Source organism: Narcine bancroftii, chromosome 5 (genome assembly GCF_036971445.1).
Source record: "Narcine bancroftii isolate sNarBan1 chromosome 5, sNarBan1.hap1, whole genome shotgun sequence".
Lineage (NCBI taxonomy): Eukaryota > Metazoa > Chordata > Chondrichthyes > Torpediniformes > Narcinidae > Narcine > Narcine bancroftii.
Window position 1 is genome coordinate 185,341,711 of NC_091473.1, and position 23,381 is coordinate 185,365,091.

The 23,381-nt window shown below is 53.3% G+C and overlaps 1 protein-coding gene across 1 annotated transcript in view; it reads right to left on the reverse strand.

The window, feature by feature from the left end:
- Nucleotides 1-6,923: 6,923 nt before the first annotated feature.
- LOC138762872 (ephrin-A3-like) overlaps nucleotides 6,924-23,381 on the reverse strand; it is a 32,430-nt gene continuing 15,972 nt past the window's right edge. Inside the window, exons 2-5 of the mRNA XM_069936390.1 lie at nucleotides 9,583-9,872; nucleotides 9,407-9,472; nucleotides 8,870-8,950; nucleotides 6,924-8,642 (exon numbers count right to left, since the gene is read on the reverse strand). Coding sequence (XP_069792491.1) covers nucleotides 8,512-8,642; nucleotides 8,870-8,950; nucleotides 9,407-9,472; nucleotides 9,583-9,872 — 568 coding nt within the window. The 3' untranslated portion in view covers nucleotides 6,924-8,511. The remainder of the gene's footprint in view (nucleotides 8,643-8,869; nucleotides 8,951-9,406; nucleotides 9,473-9,582; nucleotides 9,873-23,381) is intronic.

The window sequence follows — 23,381 nt, forward strand, 5'->3', positions numbered from 1 at the left end:
AGTGCGGTGGGAGCTTCACTCCGTGTCTGACCCTGGGGGTGTGTGACTGGACAGTGCAGTGGGAGCTTCACACTGAGTCTGACCCTGTCAGACCCCGGGAGTGTGTGATGGGACGGTGTGGAGGGAGCTTCACTCAGCGTCTGACCCCGGGAGTGTGTGATGGGACGGTGTGGAGGGAGCTTCACTCCGTGTCTGACCCCGGGAGTGTGTGATGGGACAGTGCGGAGGGAGCTTGACTCCGTGTCTGACCCCGGGAGTGTGTGATGGGACAGTGTGGAGGGAGCTTCACTCAGCGTCTGACCCCGGGTGTGTGTGATGGGACAGTGCGGAGGGAGCTTCACACTGGTTCTTACCCTGGGAGTGTCTGATGGGACGGTGTGGAGGGAGCTTCACTTCTGTGTCTGACCCCGGGAGTGTGTGATGGGACGGTGTGGAGGGAGCTTCACACTGTGTCTGACCCTGGAGTGTGTGATGGGACGGTGTGGAGGGAGCTTCACTTCTGTGTCTGACCCCGGGAGTGTGTGATGGGACAGTGCGGAGAGAGCTTGACTCCGTGTCTGACCCCGGGAGTGTGTGATGGGACAGTGCGGAGGGAGCTTGACTCTGTGTCTGACCCCGGGAGTGTGTGATGGGACAGTGTGGAGGGAGCTTCACTCCGTGTCTGACCCCGGGAGTGTGTGATGGGACGGTGTGGAGGGATCTTCACTCTCTGTCTGACCCCGGGAGTGTGTGATGGGACGGTGTGGAGGGAGCTTCACTCAGCGTCTGACCCCGGGAGTGTGTGATGGGACGGTGTGGAGGGAGCATCACTCCGTGTCTGACCCCGGGAGTGTGTGATGGGACAGTGCGGTGGGAGCTTCACTCCGTGTCTGACTCCGGGAGTGTGTGATGGGACAGTGCGGTGGGAGCTTCACTCCGTGTCTGACCCCGGGAGTGTGTGATGGGACAGTGCGGTGGGAGCTTTACTCCGTGTCTGACCCCAGGAGTGTGTGATGGGACGGTGCGGTGGGAGCTTCACTCCGTGTCTGATCTTGGGAGCGTGTGATGGGACAGTGCAGAGGGAGCTTCACTCTGTGTCTGACCCTGGGAGTGTGTGATGGGATGGTGTGGAGGGTGCTTCACTCCGTGTCTGACCCCGGGAGTGTGTGATGGGACGGTGCGGAGAGAGCTTCACACTGGTTCTGACCCCGGGAGTGTGTGATGGGACAGTGCGGTGGGAGCTTCACTCCGTGTCTGACCTCGGGAGTGTGTGATGGGACAGTGCGGTGGGAGCTTCACTCCGTGTCTGACTCCGGGAGTGTGTGATGGGACTGCGGTGGGAGCTCAACTCCGTGTCTGACCCCGGGAGTGTGTGATGGGACAGTGCGGTGGGAGCTTTACTCCGTGTCTGACCCCAGGAGTGTGTGATGGGACGGTGCGGTGGGAGCTTCACTCCGTGTCTGATCTTGGGAGCGTGTGATGGGACAGTGCGGAGGGAGCTTCACTCTGTGTCTGACCCTGGGAGTGTGTGATGGGATGGTGTGGAGGGTGCTTCACTCCGTGTCTGACCCCAGGAGTGTGTGATGGGACGGTGCGGAGAGAGCTTCACACTGGTTCTGACCCCGGGAGTGTGTGATTGGACAGTGCGGTGGGAGCTTCACTCCGTGTCTGACCTCGGGAGTGTGTGATGGGACAGTGTGGAGGGAGCTTCACTTCTGTGTCTGACCCCGGGAGTGTGTGATGGGACAGTGCGGTGGGAGCTTTACTCCGTGTCTGACCCCGGGAGTGTGTGATGGGACGGTGTGGAGGGAGCTTCACTCCGTGTCTGACCTCGGGAGTGTGTGATAGGACAGTGTGGAGGGAGCTTCACTTCTGTGTCTGACCCCGGGAGTGTGTGATGGGACAGTGCGGTGGGAGCTTCACTCCGTGTCTGACCCCGGGAGTGTGTGATGGGACAGTGCGGTGGGAGCTACACTCCGTGTCTGACCCCGGGAGTGTGTGATGGGACGGTGCGGTGGGAGCTTTACTCCGTGTCTGACCCCGGGAGTGTGTGATGGGATGGTGCGGTGGGAGCTTCACTCTGTGTCTGACCCCGGGAGTGTGTGATGGGACAGTGCGGAGGGTGCTTCACTCCGTGTCTGACCCCGGGAGTGTGTGATGGGACGGTGTGGTGGGCCCTTCACTCCGTGTCTGACCCCGGGAGTACGTGGGGTGCTCCTTCTGGCTTTGCCATTTCTGTTTGAGGAATCGCTGGTTTGACTGTGTCGTTCGGTACAACACCATCTACAAATTTGCTAATTTTACCATGGTAGAGCATTGAATAACAAGGGCAGATGAGACAACATACAGGAGGGAGATTAAAAATTTGGATGGACGGCGCACCAATGACAACCTTGCATTCAATGTCAGCAAAACCAAGGGGATGATTGTTGACTTCATGAAGGGAACATCAGAGGTGGACGATCCAGAGATCACTAGGGGATCAGGGGTGGAGAGGGTGAGCAAATTTAGAGTTACTATCTCAGAGGATCCTTCCCGGACCAAACACACATGAAAAAAGCTGGTTGGCGCCTTTACTTCTTCAGGAGTTTGTGGAGGTTCGGTACAACACCGGAAACCCTGGAAAATTTCTACAGAGGTGTGGTGGGAATTGTGCTGACCGGCTGTATCACGGTCTGGTACAGGGTCACCAATGCCCCTGAGTGTAAAGCCCTCCAAAAGGGAGTGCGTCACGGGCAAAACCCTCCCCAACTTCAAGAACATCTACGGGGAGTGCAGTCGTCGGAGAGCAACAGCAAACAGGATCCACGCCACCGAGCACACGCTCTGTTCCCGCTGTTGGTGTTGGTGCCACAAGACTCGCACCCCCCAGGTTCAGGACCCTCAACAACCAACTCAATCAGGAACTCGTTTAAAGACTCTTAATGTGCACTTTATTGATCTCTCTGTGTTGCAGTCAGTTTGTTTACATTTCTTCATTTGTTTACAATGTATACATTGTGTCCAGGTAGTTCTGTCTGACCCACAGGATAAAGAATCTTGGGGTTGTACGTGCTGTCATTTGTGTTATCTGAAATTGGAACTTTCTAAGGCTGTCTGATAGGAGTTTATGGGTGACCCCCCCCCCCAAATTCCAGGGGATGATGGGGCTACAGAGCGATGCGGAACTTTGATTATTATGCAGAGGACTTTCTTCAGGGCTTGTGTGTCTGTGGTTGTGCCATCAAAGAGGTTTCAATTACTGTCTGGGAATTGGAGATAACGCGATAGATTTGAACCAAGTTTTCATCCAATTCTCAAGCTAAGATTAAATTTCTTATCATAAAACAGTGCTGTATTACATGAAATGTCCTGTTTACCTGCTGCAAGGTGGACAGATTCACCAGTGGCAGGAATGGCCGAAGCAACTCTAACAGAGAGTTAAGAGGATGAGCCTGTTCCCACAGAGATCGCTGGAAGGAGACATCATTGGGATAAAGGGTAAGAAAATCTGCTGCCGATTGTGGAACGTGAATGGGATGTGTAGATCTCCTCAGGGAGGCTGGCGCAGCAGATGGGGGTGATATTCTGGCAGTGGGCTCTGCAGGTCGGCGGAAGGTGGTGTGGGGCGGGCACTGTCCAGATGTGGGTGTCCTCGTCCAAGTGACTGGGAGGGTTGGTGGTTTTCATCCACAGAAGAGCTGAAGGGGTCTCACTGAGGGTCTTCGTGGGACCCCTCCCTCCCCCTGACCTTGCTCCTGTCCTGGATACTCACCTTGCAGAAGGTGGGGTGAAGATTCATTGCAGGGGATTCCCGGGATGGAGAGTTTGAAGGCCAGTGCCCAGACTGGAGGCACAGAAAGGGGGCCACCCCCCCATCACTGAGTAAACGAGGTGGGAACTAGAACAAACCATCTCCTGGCATCTGGGGATGGTGAGGAGGGAATGGATGGTGAGGGAGGGGGTAGAGAGGAGGGAGGGAGGGGTGGGAAGAGGAGCGGAGGAGGGACGATGAAGGAGGGGATGGTGAGGAGGGAGGGGGAGTGATTGCAGAGAGAAATTTCCCTTCATTAACAACCCACCACCTCTATGAAATTGCTTTGCATTTACTGGGATCATACTGTGCACAGCCCCCACCCCATTGCATGGGGACAGACCACTGCAGCCAAGGGAGGTCTTAGCAAGGCAGCACTGCCTTCTGTCACCTGACGAGTTGAGCCATTGTCCCAAGACCCTGGGAACAGGATCGGATGTCTCTGCTGGAGATAAATTACAGGAGACAACAATGGTCGACCCACTTTCCTGGCTGTCGGCTTTTCAATCCCAGGGGGAGCTTGGAAGACAGACGGTGTTGATGCATCACATCCCCGAGCAATCTCCATGGCCCAAAGGGATTGGACTCTTCATTTCACCACACCCTGTGCTTCACCTCACACACAGAGTAAGGTTCAATATCCGTCAGTGCTGTCAATGGTGTTCTATAGAGCTGCAATCAATCCTCACCCACTGTGGGGGTCCTTCTTGTCACTGTGTAACACCCGCGGGGTTCAGTACTGGTAGGGACGAGAGTCTGTTGCTGTGTAACATTGGGGTACAGTACTGGTGGGGACGGGTCTGTTGCTGTGTAACACCGGGGTACAGTATTGGTGGGGATGGGTCTGTCGCTGTGTAACACCGGGACGGGTCTGTCACTGTGTAACACCGGGGTACAGTACTGGTGGGGATGGATCTGTCACTGTGTAACACTTGGGTACGGTACTGGTGGAGATGGATCTGTAACTGTGTAACACTGGGGTACAGTACAAGTGGGGACGAGTCTGTCGCTGTGTTCCTTTGGGGTATAGTACTGGTGGGGATGGGTCTATCACTGTGTAACAATGGGGTACAGTACTGGTGGGGACAGGTTTGTCCCTGTAACTCATCTATAGTAATGGTAGAAAAAAGTGGCAAAACAGGACAACACTGGTCAAACATCCTTTTAATTCTTCGAAAGAGTCACCGTTGAGAACATTGATAATCCGAGCCGCTTCGATCTCTGAAAAAGGAAAGGTTTATGTCGTTGATAAAAGTGTCTGTGCCTTGCATAGTATTGGTCTTCACTGAAGACAGTAGAGTCTCTTCACATTATGTACAAGGATCATCCGTTGTGGTCTGTGTTCCACAGAGCGATGGTTCGTCCTGGAGGTGTCCCGCTGCTCAGCATCAGGCATGTGGTTGTCCTGCGTATGGAGGTGCGCGGGTGGTCCTGCGTATGGAGGTGCATGGGTGGTCCTGCGTATGGAGGTGCATGGGTGGTCCTGCGTATGGAAGTGCGCAGGTGGTCCTGTGTATGGTGCGCGGGTGGTCCTGCGTATGGAGGTGTGTGGGTGGTCCTGCGTATGGAAGTGTGCAGTTTGTCCATCCTATGCAGGTTTGTGGTGGTCCTGCATATGGAAGTGTGTAGTAGTCCTGTGTATAAAGGTGTGTAGGTGGTCCTGTATATGGAGGTGTGAGTAGTCCTGCGTATGGAGGTGCGTTGAGGAATAGTCAGCTTAAGCAGCGATTCTAGCCTTAGAAAGGGATGGTCTGTCCGCTGATGGGATAGACGCTTGGTGGGAAGGGTGGTCCTAGATATAGCGACTAACCCCCCACCAAGACCCTGCGGTTCCTGGGATGATGAAATTCTGCCTCATGGCTTCCAACAGCAAGAGCGGTGGGGGGGGGGGGTATTCTCTGGTCAGAATTTCTCCCCATTCCTGGTGGGCCACCCAACCCCCACCCCTGTATAGGGTTTGGGATCCTGCCAGGAGAGGGGGAGTGGGGGGGCCCATTCGGGTGCATGGTGTAGCAATGACACCCCCGCACCCCCCTCAATGCCCCTCTCTCCCACACATCCTGAAGTGGCAGGTTGAGTGGGTCTGATGTAACATGGGCATCCTGAAAACCAAAGTTTGGGAGATTCTTCCCTCCATCCAATCCCAGTTCCCCACAGAAACGCCAAGTGAACTGAAAGAGGCCATTGGGCCCACTCCAGGATCCTATCCCCAATGGATGGGGGGGAGGGAAAAGTCCAACTCTCCATTTTCCAGTTGGATCTCCCGGATGTTCTGGGCCCTCCTGAAGTCTCCATGTCTCTCAGAGGTTATGCAGGGGTTTTGCCAAGGTCCAGGACGAGGGTGGGAGGCTGGAGGCTTCTGAACGTCGTACTGTTCCGTTTGGTTGATTGGAAGCTGGGAATCCTGTCCATCGACGGGAAGATCCACGCCCGGAAATGGACGGAAGGGGCTAGGGAAAGTTGTTCCAGGAAAGCAGGCAGAGTGATGCAAAGAGGTTCAATATCTACAGCCCTCCCTGTCTCTGTAACCCCTTCTTGTCCCCTGCACCCCTCCCTGTCTCTGTAACCCCTTCTGTCTGCAACACCCCTCCCTGACTCTGTAACCCCTTCTGGTCCTTCTGTCCCCAACACCCATCCCTGTCTCCGTAATCCCCTCCAATCCCCTGAACTCCTCCCTGTCTCTGTAACCCCTTCCAGTCCCTTACATCCCTCCCTGTTTCTGTAACTCCGGTCCCCTACACCCCTCTCTGTCTCTGTAACCCCCTCCAGTCCCCTACACTCCTCCCTGTTTCTGTTACCCTCTCCAGACCCCTACATCCCTGTTTTTGTTACCCCCTCTGGTCCCCTCCACCCTCCCTGTCTCTGTTGCCCCCTCTGGTCCCCTACACCACTTCCTGTCTCTGTAACCCACTCTGGCCCCAACACCCCTTCCTGTCTCTGTAAATCCTTCTGTCTGCAACACCCTTCTGTCTCTGTAATCCCCCCTCTGGCCCCACACCCCTCGCTGTTTCTGTTACCCCTTCCGGTCCCCTACACCCCTCCCTGTCTCTGTTAATCCCTCCAGTCCCCTATACCCTCCCTGTCTCTGTTATCCCCTCTGGTCCCCTACACCACTTTCTGTCTCTGTAAACCCCTCTGGCTCCCTGCACCCAGCCCTGTCTCAGTAACCTGCATTGGTGCCCTACACCCCTCCCTGCCTGTGTGTCCCCCTCTGGTCCCCTTCTGGACTCTGTAACCCCCTATTGTCCATAAATCAGTGCCTCTGACCTGACCTGATCTCCCTCTAACATCCCCCCACAAAAAAAAACAGCTGGCCCAGCCCTTTTCTGACCTCCCGGCTCTTCTCTGACCTCCCCAGTCTGACCATGCCACCATCTGACCTGATCTGTCCCTCTCTTCACTGACCAAGCCCTCTCACCCCCGATGTGATCCAGCATCCCTCTGACTCCCGACCACCCTCAGACCCCTGACCTCTGACCACTGACCTAACCAGGCCCTCTGACCCCTCACCAAACCAATAATGCTGCTTTGGTTAAACTTCCCCATTCCACAACATCCCCCATCCCCCCACTCCTACCACCACGACAGAACAGGACTGACTAACGGGATCCGCGGTTGAAAGAGAAGCAGAAGTGTTTCTGAGAAATAAAATCCAGCACAATGAGGTGACGGTCGGTGAACTAAGGGAGAGAACTGCCGCCGGGTGCAGCGGCCATTTTGTGTCTATCCCCATGGCCTCGAAGACACGGACAGCTCTGACGGCTTGTTTTTGTTTAAAATAAATCTTTTGTCTAGGGTTAATGCATTTGTGTGGGTGCAGGCTCCTGTGTCCCCCTTGGTGGATGTATTCACGCATGTCCGAGTATACACATGGATGCATTTACAGGCGTGGGGACACAGGTATGTGTATGTATGTGTACATGTGCTTTTTAAAGTGAAGTGTGTGTGTTTTCGTCTGTGTGTTTGTATCTGTTTGTATGTCTGTGTGTTAGTGTCTGTGTGTGTTAGTGTCTGTGTGTGTTAGTGTCTGTGTGTGTTAGTGTCTGTGTGTGTTAGTGTCTGTGTGTTTGTATCTGTTTATGTGTATGTCTGTGTGTGCATGCCTGTTTGTGTCTTTGCCTGTGTGTATGTCTTGTCTGTGTGTGTGCCTGTGTGTGTATGTGCCTGTGTGTGTTTGTGTCTGTGTGACTGTCTGTGTAGTGTGTCTCTGTCTTTGTGTGTGTTCATGTTTGCATGGAGCACATGTTCATCTGTGTGCACTGGGTTTTCACACGTGTTCATCTTTGTGTGCATAAATGTGGCTTGTTACTGTGTAAATGCTCCTGCATGTAAAGGTGCACATGAGTGTGCATGTGACAAATGGGGTGTGTATAAGAGTGTGTGTAGGAGTGCTTATGCGTATGTATTGTGTGCACGCACATGGTGCGTTTGTGCGCGTACATGTGCTGGTGGTGCGTTGGCAGAGGTGTTCGTGTTAGTGTATGTGTTTTGTCGTGTTTGAGTTGGTGTAAGTGTTGTGCTCGTGTTGGGTTTGTGTGGTGTGTGTGTGTGTGTGTGTGTGTGTGTGCGTGTCGTGCTCTCTGCAACTTCGACCTGTTTGCCGTGGCGATTAATCCTCCGTCCTGTGTGCGATGTGTTTCACGGAGAGGTGTGTCCGGGGGAGCCCTGGGTGGGGAGTGGGGGGTCCTGAGCCAATCCCCCAGGACCATGACCCACTCCCACCCCCCCACGGGCATTCACTAGGAGGTGACGAGGGTCCGGAGCAGCAGCAGGGATAACACGATGGTCAGTCGCAGCTGTGAGGGGGTGGGAGTACTCCCACTGACACTGCGCTCCAACTTGGGGAGCTCCTGTGTGAAGTCATCTGTCACTGGTGGGGGGTGAGGAGGGAGAGATGGGCGAGATGGGGGGGGGGGAGAGTTGGAAGAGAGAGAAAGAGGTGGGAGAAGAGGGGTGGGAAAAGAGGGGGAGAGAGCAGAAACAGTCAATCCTCCCATTCCCTCAACCCAAACCCCTCTCCCCCTCCATGCCCTCCTTCCCACAGCTGCCCCTCCCGCTCCCCATTGCCCACTTCCCCCTCTCCCTCCCGATACTCACCAAGATCCTTTACGCTCTTCACCCCGTGTCCCACGGTTAGCGGAGGAGGGGTGGGATCCAGCGTTTCACTCGGTCGGGGCGCTGTCAGGGGGAAGATGTCAAAGGATAAAGTTTAACAGCTTGAAGGTTTGGAGAAGGCAAAGGGGGCAGGCGGTGAGGAGGAAGAAGGATGGAGGGGGAGATGAGGAGGGAGTAGTCAGGGCAATGGGGAAGAGGAAGGTGTGAGAAGGGGTGAGTAAAGGGGAGGCTGAAGGGGTTAGGGGAGACTGAGAAGGAAAGGGGAGAGACGGGAAGAGAGAAGGGGAGAAGGTAAAGGGGGAATGGGGAGGGGAGAAGGAGAAAAGGGGAGGGGAGAAGGAGAAAAGGGGAGAGGAAGGGGGTGGGTAGAAGGGGGTGGGGGTAAAGGGAGAAAGGGAAAGAGGAGAAGAGGAAAGTGGAGAAAGGGAAAGGGAGGGAGAGAAAGGGAAAGGGGAGGGGGAGGTGGAAGGCAAAGGGAGGGGGAAAGATGAAGGCAAGAGGTCACCATCAGACACTCACAGGTTGCACAGCAGACAAAGACTTTCATCCTCAGACATTTCCGTCCATGGTGGTGGGTTGGAGTGGCTGCAGAGGGAGGGAAGGAGGAGGGTTAAATAGAATCCCCATTCCCTCACCTCCAATGCCTCTCACCCCCTCCCTCAGTCTCTCCACCTCATCTCCCCCTGGACACTCACACATGTAGTAATACTCCTGGCCGACGGCGAACTCGTAGCCCAGCGAGAAGGCGCTGAACCTCTGGAACTTCTCGGAGAACCTGACGGGGTTGTGTGGGGAGCGGGAGGGACGGCACTCCCAGCGTTTGGTGCCCAGGCTGTGGTTACAGCTGAGGTAGCCCTGGTAGTTCACCATGTAGAGGACATAGGACTCCGGCCTGTGGTGGGCCTGCGGGCTGTCCAAGTGGGGGCAATAGATGTCCAAGTAATCGTTCACGTTCACCGTCACCATGTAGCCCTCGCTCCTCAGGCTGTGGAAACAAGAGACGCATATTGACTACCGGCACCAGGGAGGTGCTGTGGGGCAGGCATTGAGGAAGGAGGGGCAGGGAGGAGAGAAGGAATGGTAAGGAGGGAGGGTGGAGGGAGGAGGTAGTGAGGTGGGAGGGAATGGTGAGGTGGAGGGGGTGGTGAGGTGGGAGAGGGTGAGGGAAGGGGTGTTGAGGAGGGAGGGGGTGAGAGAGGAGGGGCAGGGAGGGGGCTGGTGAGGAGGGAGGAGGGAGGAGGGAAGAAGGAGGGGGAAAAGGCAGGGGAGGAGAGGAGGGAGGAAGGGGCAGGGGAGGAAGGGGCAGGGGAGGAGAGGAGAGAGGAAGGGGAAAGGAGAGGAGAGAGGAAGGGGCAGGGGAGGAGTGGAGGGGAAGGGGCAGGCCAACAGGTAAGAGGTTGTTGGTGGGTACAGGTGGGAGGGTAGAAGGTGGGGAGAGGCCCATCACACACTCCCAGGGTCAGAGGGGACTCGAGAGGGAAGGTGGTGGGGAGCTAGAGGAGAGGCGAGAGAAAGACCATACGAGGTTCGAAGGGGCAGTGTAACACAAAAGTCTGCGGATGCCGGGATTGTAGTAAAAACGCAGAAATGTTGGTGAAGCTCAGCCGGTCTCACAGCGACTGTAGTAGATAAAGACATCTTACCAACATCTCGGGCCTGAGTCCTTCAAGGTCAGGGTTTTAAAAATTATACGTACAGCATGGTCACAGACCCTTCTGCTCCACGAGCCCTTGCCGCCCAAATATATCAGTGAACCTCCAAACGGAATACTAGAGCAAATTAACGCAGACTCGAAAGGCCAACATGGCCTGTTTCCGCTCCATTAATGGTTATATGGTTATATATGGTTAACAGTAAGTTCAGCCCACGACGCTCGGCCAACTTGTATACCTAACAAAACTAAACCCTCCCTACTCCATCACCATCTAGTTTTCTTTAATCCATGCGTCTGAATGCCCCTAATGTTCCAGCCTCCACCACCACCCCTGGCAAGGCATTCCAGGCACATGGCATCTTCCAGCTGCGCAGAGATCCAGGAGCATCAGGGCCAGCACCACCAGACAGAGGAACAGCTTCTTCCCACGGGCAGTGAGGACGCTGAACGACCATCACACTGACCATCCGAGACTCTTACATTCATCAAATAATACTTATTTAGTCCTGTATCAGAGTTGTCTGTACGTGTGTTCTGTTTGGGTGTGTGTCTGTGTGTTTTGCACTGACTGGAGAATGCTGTTTCATCGGGTTGTACACGCGCAATCAAATTACAATACACTTGACTTGACCTTTGCAGTGTCGGCTTCCTCCTGGAGGTGTCTCTTGAAGATGCCTGCAATGGCAATTCATAAATTTGTTCCGTGATAGGAGGGGAGGAGAGGGTAATCAGGGTGGGGTAAAAGGCAGCACTGCAGAGCAGTCTGTATTTTGGGACTTGATAAACCTTCAGTACCGGATGGCATCAGGAGGGGGAGCTGGATGTCCATGGCAGAAACATCTCCCCATCTCCAAGATGCCTGAAGTTTCAGGTGATTAGGAGAGGGGAGGTTTTATCAAAAAGCAATAGGATAGACACAGAGTGAAACTCCTTCTGCACCGTCCCATCACACACTCCCAGGGTCAGTCACAGAGTGAAGCTCCCTCCGCACCGTCCCATCACAGACTCCCAGGGTCAGACACAGAGTGAAGCTCCCTCCGCACAGTCCCATCATACACTCCCGGGGTCAGACACAGAGTGAAGCTCCCTCCGCACCGTCCCATCACACACTCCCGGGGTCAGACACAGAGTGAAACTCCCTCCGCACCGTCCCATCACACACTCCCAGGGTCAGACACAGAGTGAAATTCCCTCCGCACTGTCCCATCACACACACCCGGGGTCAGACACAGAGTGAAGCTCCCTCCGCATCGTCCCATCACACACTCTTGGGGTCAGACACAGAGTGAAGCTCCCTCCGCACTGTCCCATCACACATTTCCGGGGTCAGACACAGTATGGGCAAGGATGGCACTGATACAGGAATAGTGATACTGGGAACCGTGTGTGGTCTCAGGAAGGTACAACATGGGTTCACACCAGTTCAATGGCATTTTATTGCTCCTCCCTTCCCCCATGTTCCAGGAGATTCCTGAGTAATGCAATGCAGATCTGATGGAAATGGGGAACAGACTCAATGGGCCAAATACATCAGAGCAGAAAGAGGCTATTCGGCCCATCGAGTCTGCCCCGTCATTTAATCATGAGCTGGTCCATTTCCCCACTCAGTCCCACTGCCTGGCCCTCTCCCCAAAACCTTTGTTGCCCTGGCAAATCAAACCCATCAATCTCTCCCTTAAATACACTCAATGACCCGGCCTCCACAACTGCCCGTGGGAACAAATTCCACAGATTCAGCACCCTCTGGCTGAAGAAATTCCTCTGCATCTCTGTTCCAAGTGGATGCCCTTCGATCCTGAAGTTGTGCCCTCTTGTCCTAGACTCTCCCACCTTGGGGAACAATCTTTCCACATCTCCTCCGTCCATGCCTTTCAACATTCAAAATGTTTCAATGGTTCCCCCTTTCTCAGGCAATGGCTTGCGTTGTTCTGGGTACATTGACAGAACGTGCTGGTGGCAGGGGGGGGGGGGCGAAGAGATAGAAGGAGCGGGAGAGAGAGAGATACCCTTCCACAGTAACTTCTTGTTTGCTCAGATGTTCCAGATGTTGGGAACCATGCCCTGATAGAACCATAGAACATTACAGCACAGATGTTGGAAATACCTAATATTCCAAAAGTTGTGGACCCCTTGCCCTGATGTTCCCTCACATTCCAACAATGAGAAGAGACCCATCTCTGCTAACCTTGCCTCATGGGACACATTCTCCAACCCAGACAATACCTGGGTAAATATACTCAAGCACCTGATTCGAATGGGGGAAGTGACAAAGAATGTAGAGGGAATACTACATCAGCCAGGATTCAATGGGCTGAACGACATAATTCTGCTGCGAGATCTGATGAACGTATTGCAGCAGAGGGGGTTTCAACGGAAACATCGACCGTTCTCCCCCCACTGACGCAGCTTGACCACCCCCTCCAGTGGCAGAGGGGTATTACCCTCACACCCCCAACATCAGGCTGTGCACAGGGAGGATGCCAGACGGGGAATCTGACACGAGATTTCTTTCTGGCAACTTAACGGCTCCTTTTTGAAGAGTTTGATGCAGCATTGCTGACCATGACAGAGTGGTGGTTGTGGGGGGGTGGGGATATTTGGGTCTGATGACAGATATGTCCCCTCTCTCTCTTACCCAACCTCCCCTTTTCCTCACTCCCTCCCTCCCTCTCCCAGAATCTACCCCTCCCCATTTCTCTCTCTATCTTGGTCCCCTATCTCTTTCAAACCAGCTTCCATCCTCCCCCTCTCATTTTCATCATCTTCCCCTTTGCCCCCTCTTTCTCTTGCATGTTCTCTCCTTCTCCCTCTCCCCCCACCCTTAAATATTCATTCATACTCAGTTTCTCCTCCCCTAACACTTGTTTGTCTCTTTCTTTCTTCTCCTCCTCCCTACCCACACAGGAGCTCTAATGGATGGACACAGACATGCACTCTCTCTCATACATACACACACACACATATAGACAGACATATACACATACCGGGGGTCTTATGGAGGCGCGCACACAGACTCACACACCCCACAGGCAGGCACATGCCCCACAGACACACACCACCCCCTCTCTCTCTCTCTCTCTCTCTCTCTCTCACACACACACACACCACCCTCTCACATACACACAAACCCCACAGACACATGCACACACGCGCGCGCGCGCACACACATCTGGGGCGCTTATGGAGACACACACACACACACACACACACACACACACACACACACACACACACACACACACACACACACACACACACACACACACACACAGGAAATGATGGACACTCACACTCACACTCACACTCACCCCATGGGTCAATGTGCAACATCTTCCAAAGACACTTGCTGAAGAAATCGGAATAAAAAATTCACAGCCACTCCAACTATGCAGAGAACAAAATGGGTGAGTGAGACATGTCCAGACTGGGAAGGGCAGGAGTGGATAGGCCTCGCTCCTTTCTTATACCCCTCTCCAAGGACTGTAAATGTAGAGTTAGATGACAATAAACTTGAACTTCGAGGAAGCCAGTATTGATTTCAAACTCACCTGGATTCCACATACCTGGATCAGCCTACCACAGGGAAACCTTCTCTAATCACCCCATCGATGCCTCTGTAGATAACATCTACTACTTCAGCCTCATCAACCTTCGCCCCAGAAACCTCCATCTAACTTGGAAGGCACAGGGTGTCCCTCACAAAATCCACCCTGAAGCAGCAAAGCCCTCCCCCCATCCATCAGTAAACAAGTCCCACAGGCATGGCAGAGTCATCGTGACCCAGACCAAGCACTCCATGCCACAAGGTCAGATGTCAAAGGGCACCACCACTGGCAGACTGAGGCTACATCCCGGGCTCTGTGGCTGGGTGGGATGGAGATATCCAAATGTTTTATTCACAAAACAAAGGAACACATCGCTCCTTCATGCTCCAGTGGATGTCTCCCTGGTTGTGGGAGCTGGATAGAACTGATGCTTCCTGTGCAAGTCCGAGGGAGGGTGATTCATAGGGACTGGTGGCACAGAAACAGTTGCAGCCCCCCGAACCAGCACTGACTCTATAAACCCCTCCAGTCCCCTACAGCCCTTCCTGACTATAACCTCCTTCTGTCCCCTACACACCTCCCTGACTCTGTAACCCCTTCCGGACCCCTACACCCCACGCTGTCTCTGTAACCCCCTCCAGTCCCCCACACTCCTCCCTGTCTCTCTAACCCCCTCCAGTCCCCTACACCCTGTCTCCCTGTCTCTGTAGCACCATCCGGTCCCCTACATTGCTCCATCCCTGAAATCCCTGCAGACCCCAACATTCAATGTTAGTTTTAAGGGGGGTAACACCGGAACAGGCAATGAAGGGAGTGACATTTCTTCACTCCTGCATCCTGCCATCCACATGAATTAATTAATTCACAGAGAAGATCAACTGTGAGATGTGGATGTTTGCTGACAAGAACTAGAGTTGTCCAAGATATATCAACAGTAATTACAAGTTAGAGGTCACTGATGTATAGTGACACAGTGACAGACCCATCCCCACCAGTACTGTACCCCAGTGTTATACAGGGACAGATCCGTCCCAACCAGTACTGTACCACAGTGTTATACAGGGACAGATCCGTCCCAACCAGTACTGTACCACAGTGTTATACAGTGACAGACGCATCCCCACCAGTACTGTACCCCGGTGTTACACAGGGACAGACCTGTCCCCACCAGAACTGTACCACAGTGTTATACAGTGACAGACCCATCCTCACCAGTACTGTACCCCGGTGTTACACAGAGACAGACCTGTCCCCACCCGTACTGTACCCCAGTGATATACAGGGACAGATCCATCCCCACCAGTACTGTACCACAGTGTTGCACAGTGACAGACCCATCCCCACCAGTACTGTACCCCAGTGTTATACAGGGACAGACCCGTCCCCACCAGTAGTGTACCCCAGTGTTATACATTGACAGACCCGTCCCCACCAGTACTGTACCCCAGTGTTATACAGGGACAGACCCGTCCCCACCAGTACTGTACCCCAGTGTTATACAGGGACAGACCCGTCCCCACCAGTACTGTACCCCAGTGTTATACAGGGACAGACCGGTCCCCACCAGTACTGTACCCCAGTGTTATACAGGGACAGACCTGTCCCCACCAGTACTGTACCCCAGTGTTATACAGGGACAGACCTGTCCCCACCAATACTGTACCCAGTGTTATAGAGGGACAGACCTGTCCCCATCAGTACTGTACCCCAGTGTTATACAGGGACAGATCCATCCCCACCAGTACTGTACCACAGTGTTGCACAGTGACAGACCCATCCCCACCAGTACTGTACCCCAGTGTTATACATGGACAGACCCGTCCCCACCAGTAGTGTACCCCAGTGTTATACATTGACAGACCCGTCCCCATCAGTACTGTACCCCAGTGTTATACAGGGACACACCCGTCCCCACCAGTACTGTACCCCAGTGTTATACAGGGACAGACACGTCCACACCAGTACTGTACCCCAGTGTTATACAGGGACAGACCCGTCCCCACCAGTACTGTACCCCAGTGTTATACAGGGACAGACCTGTCCCCACCAGTACTGTACCCCAGTGTTATACAGGGACAGACCTGTCCCCACCAATACTGTACCCAGTGTTATAGAGGGACAGACCTGTCCCCACCAGTACTGTACCCCAGTGTTATACAGGGACAGACCCGTCCCCACCAGTACTGTACCACAGAGTTATACAGGGACAGATCCGTCCCCACCAGTACTGTACCCCAGTGTTATACAGGGACAGACCGGACCCCACCAGTACTATACCCCAGTGTTATACAGGGACAGACCCGTCCCCACCAGTAGTGTACCCCAGTGTTATACAGGGACAGACCCGTCCCCACCATTACTGTACCCCAGTGTTATACAGGGACAGACCTGTCCCCAACAGTACTGTACCCCAGTGTTATACAGGGACAGACCTGTCCCCACCAATACTGTACCCAGTGTTATAGAGGGACAGACCTGTCCCCACAAGTACTGTACCCCAGTGTTATACAGGGACAGATCCATCCCCACCAGTACTGTACCACAGTGTTGCACAGTGACAGACCCATCCCCGCCAGTACTGTACCCCAGTGTTATACAGGGACAGACCCGTCCCCACCAGTAGTGTACCCCAGTGTTATACATTGACAGACCCGTCCCCACCAGTACTGTACCCCAGTGTTATACAGGGACACACCCATCCCCACCAGTACTGTACCCCAGTGTTATACAGGGACAGACCCGTCCCCACCAGTACTGTACCCCAGTGTTATACAGGGACAGACCCGTCCCCACCAGTACTGTACCCCAGTGTTATACAGGGACAGACCTGTCCCCACCAGTACTGTACCCCAGTGTTATACAGGGACAGACCTGTCCCCACCAATACTGTACCCAGTGTTATAGAGGGACAGACCTGTCCCCACCAGTACTGTACCCCAGTGTTATACAGGGACAGACCCGTCCCCACCAGTACTGTACCACAGTGTTATACAGGACAGATCCGTCCCCACCAGTACTGTACCCCAGTGTTATACAGGACAGATCCGTCCCCACCAGTACTGTACCCCAGTGTTATACAGGGACAGACACATCCCCAACATTACTGTACCCCAGTGTTATACAGGGACAGACCCGTCCCCACCAGTAGTGTACCCCAGTGTTATACATTGACAGACCCGTCCCCACCAGTACTGTACCCCAGTGTTATACAGGGACAGACCCGTCCCCACCAGTACTGAACCACAGTGTTATACAGGACAGATCCGTCCCCACCAGTACTGTACCCCAGTGTTATACAGGGACAGACCGGACCCCACCAGTACTATACCCCAGTGTTATACAGGGACAGACCCGTCCCCACCAGTAGTATACCCCAGTGTTATACAGGGACAGACCCATCCCCACCATTAATGTACCCCAGTGTTATACAGGGACAGACCCGTCCCCACCAGTAGTGTACCCCAGTGTTATACATTGACAGACCCGTCCCCACCAGTACTGTACCCCAGTGTTATACAGGGACAGACCCGTCCCCACCAGTACTGTACCCCAGTGTTATACAGGGACAGACCAGTCCCCACCAGTACTGTACCCCAGTGTTGCACAGTGACAGACCCATCCCCACCAGTACTGTACCCCAGTGTTATACAGGGAGAGACCCGTCCCCACCAGTAGTGTACCCCAGTGTTACACAGTGACAGACCAGTCCCCACCAGCACTGTACCCCGGTGTCATACAGTGACAAACCTGTCGCCACAAGTACTGTACCCAGGTGTTACACAAGGACAGACCTGTCCCCACCAGTACTGTACCCTAGTGTTATACAGTGACAGACCTGTCCCCACCAGTACTGTACCACAGTGTTGCACAGTGACAGACCCATCCCCACCAGTACTGTACCGCAGTGTTATACAGGGACAGATCCGTCCCCACCAGTACTGTACCCCAGTGTTATATAGGGACAGACCCGTCTCCACCAGTACTGTACCCCAGTGTTATACAGGGACAGACACGTCCCCACCAGTACTGTACCCCAGTGTTATACAGGGACAGACCCGTCCCCACCATTACTGTACCCTAGTGTTATACAGGGACACACCCGTCCCCACCAGTACTGTACCCCAGTGTTATACAGGGACAGACCCGTCCCCACCAGTACTGTACCCCAGTGTTATACAGGGACAGACCCGTCCCCACCAGTACTGTACCCCAGTGATATACAGGGACAGACCCGTCCCCACCAGTACTGTACCCCAGTGTTATACAGGGACAGACCCGTCCCCACCAGTACTGTACCCCAGTGTTATACAGGGACAGACCCGTCTCCACCAGTACTGTACCCCAGTGTTATACAGGGACAGACCCGTCCCCACCATTACTGTACCCCAGTGTTATACAGGGACAGACCCCTCCCCACCAGTACTGTACCCCAGTGTTATACAGAGACAGACCCGTCCCCACCAGTACTGTACCCCAGTGTTATACAGGGACAGACCCGTCCCCACCGGTACTGTACCCCAGTGTTATACAGGGACAGACCCGTCCCCACCGGTACTGTACCCCAGTGTTATACAGGGACAGACCCGTCCCCACCAGTACTGTACCACAGTGTTATATAGGGACAGACCCGTCTCCACCAGTACTGTACCCCAGTGTTATACAGGGACAGACACGTCCCCACCCGGACTGTACCCCAGTGTTATACAGGGACAGACCCGTCCCCACCAGTAGTGTACCCCAGTGTTATACAGGGACAGACCCGTCCCCACCATTACTGTACCCCAGTGTTATACAGGGACAGACCCGTCCCCACCATTACTGTACCCCAGTGTTATACATTGACAGACCCGTCCCCACCAGTACTGTACCTCAGTGTTATACAGGGAGAGACCAGTCTCCACCAGTACTGTACCCCAGTGTTATACAGGGACAGATCCGTCTCCACCAGTACTGTACCCCAGTGTTATACAGAGACAGACCTGTCCCCACCATTACTGTACCCCAGTGTTATACAGGGACAGACCCGTCCCCACCTGCACTGTACCCCAGTGTTATACAGGGACTGCCCCGTCCCCACCATTACTGTACCCCAGTGTTATACAGGGACAGACCCGTCCCCACCAGTACTGTACCCCAGTGGTATATAGAGACAGACCCGTCCCCACCGGTACTGTACCCAAGTGTTATACAGAGACAGACCCGTCCCCACCGGTACTGTACCCCAGTGTTATACAGGGACAGACCCGTTCCCACCAGTACTGTACCCCAGTGTTATACAGGGACAGACCCGTCCACATCAGTACTGTACCCCAGTGTTATACAGGGACAGACCCGTCCCCACCAGTACTGTACCACAGTGTTATACAGGGACAGACCCGTCCCCACAAGTACTGTACCCCAGTATTATACAGGGACAGACCCGTCCCCACTAGTACTGTACCCCAGTGTTATACAGGGACAGACCCGTCCCCACCAGTACTGTACCCCAGTGTTATACAGGGACAGACCCGTCCCCACCAGTACTGTACCCCAGTGTTATACAGGGACAGACCCGTCCCCACCAGTACTGTACCCCAGTGTTATACAGGGACAGACCCGTCCCCACCAGTACTGTACCCCAGTGTTATACAGGGACAGACCCGACCACACCAGTACTGTACCCCAGTGTTATACAGGGACAGACCCGTCCCCACCAGTACTGTACCCCAGTGTTATACAGGGACAGACCCGTCCCCACCAGTACTGTACCCCAGTGTTATACAGGGACAGACCCGTCCCCACCAGTACTGTACCCCAGTGTTATATAGGGACAGTCCCGTCTCCACCAGTACTGTACCCCAGAGTTATACTGGGACAGACCCGTCCCCACCATTACTGTACCCCAGTGTTATACAGGGACAGACCCCTCCCCACCAGTACTGTACCCCAGTGTTATACAGGGACAGACCCGTCCCCACCATTACTGTACCCCAGTGTTATACAGGGACAGATCCGTCCCCACCAGTACTGTACCACAGTGTTATACAGTGACAAACCTGTTGCCACAAGTACTGTACCCCGGTGTTACACAGGGACAGACCTGTCCCCACCAGTACTATACCCCAATGTTACACAGTGACAGACCAGTCCCCACCAGCACTGTACCCCGGTGTCATACAGTGACAAACCTGTCGCCACAAGTACTGTACCCCGGTGTTACACAGGGACAGACCTGTCCCCACCAGTACTGTACCCCAGTGTTATACAGGGACAGACCCGTCCCCACCATTACTGTACCCCAGTGTTATACAGGGACAGACACGTCCCCACCAGTACTGTACCCCAGTGTTATACAGGGACAGACCCGTCCCCACCAGTACTGTACCCCAGTGTTATACAGTGAATGCTGATTATTGACCTCAGATAGACTACAATCTTTCAATGTTCTTGGATTTGCAGCTGAGCTTTGCTGACCACCCTCTGAACTTCTTCCTTGACAACTTATTCTGAATGCTGAACTTATTTCCACTGAATGGCTGCCTTTGCAGGATACCTCCAGTAAGGTAAACTTTTCAATGCCTGCTAGTCCACTAGGCACAAACACAAGGTGGCTTTCAGAAAGTTCCCTCCACAAATCACACCCCTTGGGAGGGCAGAATTTCTGTTTTGTCCTCAGATCTTGCAACTCCTGGGAAGGCTTCGCCATTTCCACGGCAACAGGTAGGCCAGAGTAGGCCGAAAAGCCTATCCCGACCCTCACTATGTTTAAATTATTCCTGTGATGGGCCCTCATGTTGAAAACCACCTTCCAAAAGATTCCTGTTTTGAAATGTGTTCTCAGAGAAGGAAAGGACTGTCTAATTTACACTGCGCTGTTTACTACTTTATCAGGTATTGTCACCTACGTTGGTCACACCCCAATGACTTACCACAGAGTGATCTATACTTTTTCCAACACGCTGAATCTCTAATTATATCCAGAGATGTCAAAATGGTAAATGGTGGCAGTTGTTGGAATACACTTTGTGAGAAATGGTTATGAACTGATGGGGACAACAAACGCTGCCTCCATTTTTAAAGGGATCCGTCACCTGTGTCTGGAGCACTCTGGGGTTCCCACTGTATCAATTGTCCCCTCCGCTTCTATGGAAACCGATTTGACTGGCGGATCCGCCTGGGGCGCCTGCATCCATTTCCAAGGGCCAGCTCGCAGGGAGAACCACCTCCCCAGGCACTCCTTGGCCTGGCCATCATTCAGTCTATGGACATATGAGCAAAAATAGGCTATTCAGCCCATTGAGTCTGCCCCACTATTTATTCATGAGCTTATCCATTTTCCCACCCTGCCTTCCCTCCATAATCTTTGATGCCCTGGCTAAATCAAGAACCCATTGATCTCTGCCTTACATACACACAATGACCCAGCCTCTACCACTGCCCGTGGCAACAAATTCCACAGATTGGCCACCCTTTGGCTGAAAAAATTCCCCTTTAAACCTGAAGTTGTGCCCTCTTATCCTAGACTCTCCCATCATGGGAAACAACCTTTCTATATCTACTCTGTCTATGCATGAGATTCCCCCCTCATTCTCTGATCTTCCAACGAGTACAGGCCAAGAGCTGTCAAACACCCCCCTCATATGAAAACCCTTTCATTCCCAGAATTATCTTTGTGAACATCTTCTCCAACATCAGAACATCCTTTCTTAAATGAGGAGCCCAAAACTGCTCACAATACTCCGGGTGGGGTCACACCAGTGCCTTATAGAGCCTCAACGTCACATCCCTGCTCTTATATTCGATTCCTCTTGAAACGAACGCCAGCATCGCATTTACTTTCTTCAGCACCGACTCAACCTGCCAGTTTACCTTCAGGCCGTCCTGCACGAGGATTCCCAGGTCCCTTTGCATCTGGGTATTTTCAATCTTCTGAGTGAAACACGATTAGGGTGTGATTTACAAAGATATATGCAAATCCTCCAGATGGTGAAAAGACCAGCTGAATTCCTCCAGCATTTTGGTGTTTTTACTATTTTCAATGTTCTCATTAAAAAAAAATTGGCTGCCCGTTTATTTTTTCCACTAAAGTGCACGACCATACATTTTCCACCATCATATTTCATTTGCCACTTCTCGGCCCTTTCTCCGAATCTATCCAAGTCCTTCTGCAGCCTCTCTGCTTCGACACGACCTGCCCCCTCCGCCAACCTTCGTATCATCTGCAAACCTGGCTGCAATGCCATTCATCCCACAATGTAAAAAGAAGTAGCCTCAACTCTGACCCCGATGGAACCCCACGAGCACCTGGAAGCCGACCAGAATAGGGTCCCTGTATGTCCACTCTCTGCTTCCTGCCCATCATACAATGCTCGACCCATGCTGGTATGTTTCCTGTCCTTAGTTTGTTAAAGTAGCCTTGTGTGCAGCACCTTGTCAAGGGCCTTCTGAAAGTCTAAATGCACAACATCTCCTTTATCCAGCCGGCTTGTCTACTGCCCAGTAGCACTAACATCTACTGTGATGAAATGCTTTGAAAGGATGGTCATGGCTTAAGCAAAGGACTGGACCCATTGCAATTCGCTTATTGTCACAGCAGATGCAATATCGCTGGCTCTCCACTCAGCTTTGGATCACCTCAAAAACAGTAACTCTTCATTGACTACAGCTTGGCCTTCAACACCATTATTCCTCAGTGCTGGTCAACGAGCTCCAAACCCTGGGCCTCTGTACCCACTTCTGCAACTGGATCCTTGTCAGTACGAATTGGAAACAACATCTTTTCACTGACGATCGACACAGTTGCATGTCAAGGATGTGTGCTTAACCCACTACTCTGCTCACGTGGCCAGGCACAATTTAAAGTCGTCTACCAATTTGCCCATGACACCACAGTGGCCAGCAGAACCACAAACGGCAGTGAGGAAGTGTTCCAGGAGGGAGAGAGACCAGCTCGTTGAATGGTGTAACCTTGCGCTCAACATTAGCAAAACCAAGGAGATGATTGTGGACTTCAGCTGAAAGAGAACATGACCCAGTCCTCATCGAGGGGTCAGCGGTGGAGAGGGTCAAGAACTTCAAATTCATGGGTGTCCGCATCTCCGAGGATCTGTCCCAGAGCCTCCATGTCGATGCAATCATGAAGAAGGCTCGTCAGCAGCTATACTTTTGTGAGGTGTTGAGGAGATTCAGTATATTCACTGAATACTCTCGAAAACTTCTGCAGGTGTGTACCGTGTGGAGAGCATTCTGGCTGGTTGCATCACTGTCTGGTAATGGAGGCGCCTTCGCTCAGGACAAGAATAAACTCCAGAGGGTC